The 4,472-nt window shown below is 33.6% G+C and overlaps 1 protein-coding gene across 1 annotated transcript; it reads right to left on the reverse strand.

The window, feature by feature from the left end:
• Positions 1-1,255: 1,255 nt before the first annotated feature.
• On the reverse strand, positions 1,256-4,277 carry LOC112160847. Its single transcript, XM_024295691.2, has 4 exons — positions 4,162-4,277; positions 3,549-3,732; positions 2,419-2,588; positions 1,256-1,920 (listed from the first exon to the last, which is right to left on the reverse strand). Exons 1-4 carry the CDS (start codon positions 4,183-4,185, stop codon positions 1,609-1,611), a joined length of 690 nt encoding a protein of 229 aa, XP_024151459.1. The 5' UTR covers positions 4,186-4,277; the 3' UTR covers positions 1,256-1,608.
• Positions 4,278-4,472: the final 195 nt, after the last annotated feature.

Raw genomic sequence — 4,472 nt, forward strand, 5'->3', positions numbered from 1 at the left:
AAAAACGTAATATTTATATTCATTTGGCTTAGATATTTTTGAGTGTTGTTTATGTTAGGAGGACAGAGCACAGATCCCCAAGGTCAGACAGCTGTACACCGCCTGGAAGTTTGCACATAGATATGTGTACGATACCCCACCACAAAACCAGGTAAAAACTGTGGTCCTGCTTCACTGGGGACATGAAGGTTCGGGTTCCCTCCCTCTGAGCTCAAGTATGGAGTCTTCTGCTTCAAGTTAGAGCAGGGGTGTCAGAATCCAGGCCTCAAGTAAACAAGAATCAACATCAAATCCATTCACAATTTGTTTTTTATAAAGTTCAGCCCATTGTTGTTTTTCTACATCAAAATAATACAAAGGGAACACTATTAGAACATTCTCCCACACTGTATGGTCATGTCTTTGTTAAATATTAAGCGTTTCCACACATTGGACTGTAACGATTGATCATTTTTTGCTGTCATCATGTGTGTTGTCTGCTGTGATGCACCTGGATGGTTTTATGTTATGGTAAAATGAATCGAATGTACCTCAATGGTATTTTTTAAATCAATTATCGATTCATCTCATTTTGAAATTTTTTTTTCTGTTATATTTAGATTTGGTTGAATTGTAGGAATAGAAACCAGCTCATAGAGCAAGATACAAGACAGACTATAGACTTCAAGCCATTTTTAACCTTTAAGATTCTATTTTCACTTCTTCAAAACTTTTAGTATAATGGATATTATTAAGAACTGGGAATATATTAATTTTGTTAAACTTATGTTTTAATAGAAAGTAACAAATCAAATGCATTACTTAGCTTTTGTGTGTTGTGCAACACTGATGCGTTCATTTTAAGCACAAGTACTTTTTAATGCTGCTTTCAGCTAATTCAAATGTGCTCAAATTTTACTATCAAGCTGTTTTATTTTTTTTACAATTTTATTAAAATATTTAAACTTCAAGTAGCAAAGCACTTCTAATCATTTGAAATCACGAGAGCTTTGGGTTCATGTCTGACCTACATAAGTGGTAGTTTTTAAAGGTACATATCCCCTTTAGTACATATAACAAAATAGAAAAGAATAAAATTTAAATAAATAAATAATAATAAATAAAATTTAAATAAATAAAATTTATTGATCCCACAGAGGGGAAACCATCTCCATTGCATTGCTCAATAAAAAAGTAAATACATTAAAAAAAAAAAAACTTAAATTGTTTTTAATACATAGCGTTAACGACAACAGAAAAAAATATCTGTGGCTGGTTTGAGTTTATAAAACAGACTTTATTTAAATGAAAGCAAATTTAAATGTTATAAAAAAGATTTTTGGTGAATAACAATAAAAAATGTACAACTGTCTATTTCCCAGAGGATTTCCAAAAACAAGCATTCAACACATTCACAAGTCTCCCAACTTTAAACCAACCAACTTTGATTATTTTTCCCCTAAAAATAAATCATACTGAATCAGTTTTAAAAACTTTAAAGAACATTTCAAAATACAAAAAAAAAACATTTGTTCTTTAAAGCATATGGAATGATGGGGAAACAATCCTCAGCAGCATACAAAGCTACACCACAAGCTCCACAACTGATTCCAAACAACCCACATGGATCTACTGAAACTCTGCCTCAAAGAGAATTCGCTCAATTCTTAACCTGACATCCGTCTTTTTCTGAGGGGTCAACCTTTTAAAGATTTTGACAAGGTTCATGAAGTAAAATTCATCACAGTCTTGAGGTTTTTCTATGTGGGTCTGAACCATCTGATCACATCTGGAGGTGTTTGGTGATCCACGCCTGCTTAGCCCTGGAGCAGTGTCCCTGTTTGACTGTGAGACAACAGGGTTCAGGAAATGTCTGCTGCTGCTTCCTTCATGGCTCTCCTCTAAATCATAGGTGTCGTCACTGTCGGTATTATCTGAGATCTGTGAAGACGACATACAGAATGAAGGCTGTTATACACATGCATCAAATACGTGAAACTACTTTCTCTCAAAGCAACTTCTTGACTTATTTTTGGACAAAAAATATCCCTGTTTGTTAAGCTTTTAAATCAAAACATAAAAACAAGATTAAATCACATTTAGTCAGATTTTATACTACATTCTGAAATTGTTACTGTAAATTAAATCGAGTATTGTCAGTTGTACCCAGCCTTTTATTACATAACATCATTTTATTTGGAGATTAAGAAAAAAATGTTTTGGCTATAACAACTTTGAATTTTGATAATTTTTTTCTGTCACAACATCAAAGTAGATTCATAACTAGAAACTCTTGTTAATTTTATAATGTGTCTAAAAAAAGCTACTGGATAATAAACTTTGTTACTGCGTGGTTTCACAGGGAGATCATCCTATGTTGTATTTAAATCCATACTCAAACACAAACAAACTGTTATATCATAACATGATCAGTCTTACCAGGAGAGCCGTTAGCTCGGATTGACTTGAATTTTTATTCTTCGGTGCCTCCAGGCATAAAGGAACATGATTGACAAAATCTCGTCTCCTTAATAAAGTGCCCTTGCAGTACATACAGTGGTAATGAGGTTTTTTCCTGCAGTCAAAGGCACATTTATATATGGTGTACCCTAAAATAAATGAGTCAGACATGAAAAAGCAATTAGTAATTTTACTTTCACAAACAAAAACAAAAAAAACGAGTGGCACTGAAGTGCAAACTACGCCAACAAATCACGCAACGCAAAAACATTTTAAAAGATTAAAAAAATAAATAAATAAAAATGCAAAACAAAAAATGGAAAGACATAACATGAAATGAAAGACATCAAATTGTAGGAACCAAAATGAAATTCCAAAAAATGCAATGTTTCAGAGAACAAAAGTAATTTTCAGAAATCAAAAATAACATTTTAAAAACACAATAAGAAACTGGAAACGGTAGATGCTATCTGGGAATTTCCTGATTGGATGACGACGTTTGATTTCTGATATTAGTTTGTTTAAATGTGTCTAAAGTCTGCATACTAATACAAATTTATTATAAGTATGGAGCAAATCCAGTATGGTTTCATGTTAAACAACCTTTGGTTGAAATGATGGACAATTGTCATCATTCCTTCAGCAATGTCCCATAGTATCTGCCTTTTTTTGTTTTTGTTTCATTTCTAAACATTTTAATTTGATTTCAGGAAATGAATTTTATTTTCCAAATTGTTTTTCTATGGAAACTGGAAAAGATAGGTCGGCTACTATGGGATATCCCTCATTGGGTGATGACGTTTGTCCATCATTTTAGCCGAAAGTTTTTTGGGCATGAAGTAAAACTGGATATCATCATCCAATACCTACCTTTTCTGGTTTCTTATTGCATTTGTTTTTTTAACATTTCAATTTGATTTCTGGAAATTAATTTTGCTATCCAAAACGCTTCATCTTTGTTTCATTTCATTTTTTTTTTCTTGAGTTTTATTTTCTGGAATTTTGTTTTGATTTCTAATTATTCGTTTTGATCTTTTAAACCTGTGTTGTGATCTTTAAAATATTTTTGCGTTGTGTGACTGGTATGATTTGCAGATGGAAAAACATACCGTCAACGGAACAGGCATACTTTTTATGATACTCCAAATGCACCATTAGTTTGAATCGCCTTGAGGGTTTGAAACATTCTGGGGGGCAGAAGGGGCAATGGTAGCGGCCTGGGAAGCAACAATTGGTGCATTTCTCCATAGGGGGAAAAGACGGTCCTCTGAGGATTGTGGGATGCTCAGAGACCTGGAAAAGACAATAGTTGTTGAGAATACTCTAAAATCATAAACCAACTATTCATCCCACCCAAAAAGACAAAGAAAATGGCAGAACAGGTCAAACCTGACTTCTTTGAGGAGTGAGGGGCACGTGGAGGCTCGCCCCCCTCATTCAAAACAACACAGACAAAAAAAGAACTAAACTCGCTAATCATGTCCGTTGAAAGTGTCATTTAAAGTGGAAGCTGGTCAGTACTCCGCAGAAAACTTTTTATTAAAAATTAAATTCAACTAACTTAGCTAACGAAAATGCTAGCAGGCTGTTTTAGCTAACAGTGCTTTAAATCCAAGTGAAACCCCTGCGCATCTGTTCACGTAATAGCTGAGAATAAAAACAGCATTAAAGTCACTCAAACACATCGACACTTTTGTCTCGCTCCAAAGTATGTTTTCTTACTTGTAAAGTGTGTTCGGTGGCCATGCTTGTCTCCAAGAGGACGCGACCCCGCTCCCACTCTGAACCGCAGACGCCTCAGTAAATAAATAAATGGGAGGGGCTTGCATTCACTCTTTTTTTTTTCTCAAAAAACTTTATAAACAATAACAAATAAAAGTAGGAGAAAGAAAGTAAAAGCCGTATTTTATTTATTTACCGGGTATGTATTTATTTATTTTTTTCAACTATGTTCCAATTTTTTAAGCATTTAAACAATCTTAGATTAATTCAGTGGGTTTTTTTGTTTGTTTGTTTTTTTACAGGTTAAACTG

Source organism: Oryzias melastigma, linkage group LG3, assembly GCF_002922805.2.
Source record: "Oryzias melastigma strain HK-1 linkage group LG3, ASM292280v2, whole genome shotgun sequence".
NCBI lineage: Eukaryota > Metazoa > Chordata > Actinopteri > Beloniformes > Adrianichthyidae > Oryzias > Oryzias melastigma.

What these genes read in the sequence shown, in the direction of transcription:
- LOC112160847 (XM_024295691.2), bottom strand. Translation starts at nt 4,185, where the DNA reads ATGGCCACCGAACACACTTTACAA. An exon ending in CCACCGAACACACTTTACAA is followed by an intron (nt 3,733 to 4,161) that starts GTAAGAAAACAT and finishes TGTCTTTTCCAG; the next exon opens with GTCTCTGAGCATCCCACAAT. An exon ending in GTATGCCTGTTCCGTTGACG is followed by an intron (nt 2,589 to 3,548) that starts GTATGTTTTTCC and finishes CATTTATTTTAG; the next exon opens with GGTACACCATATATAAATGT.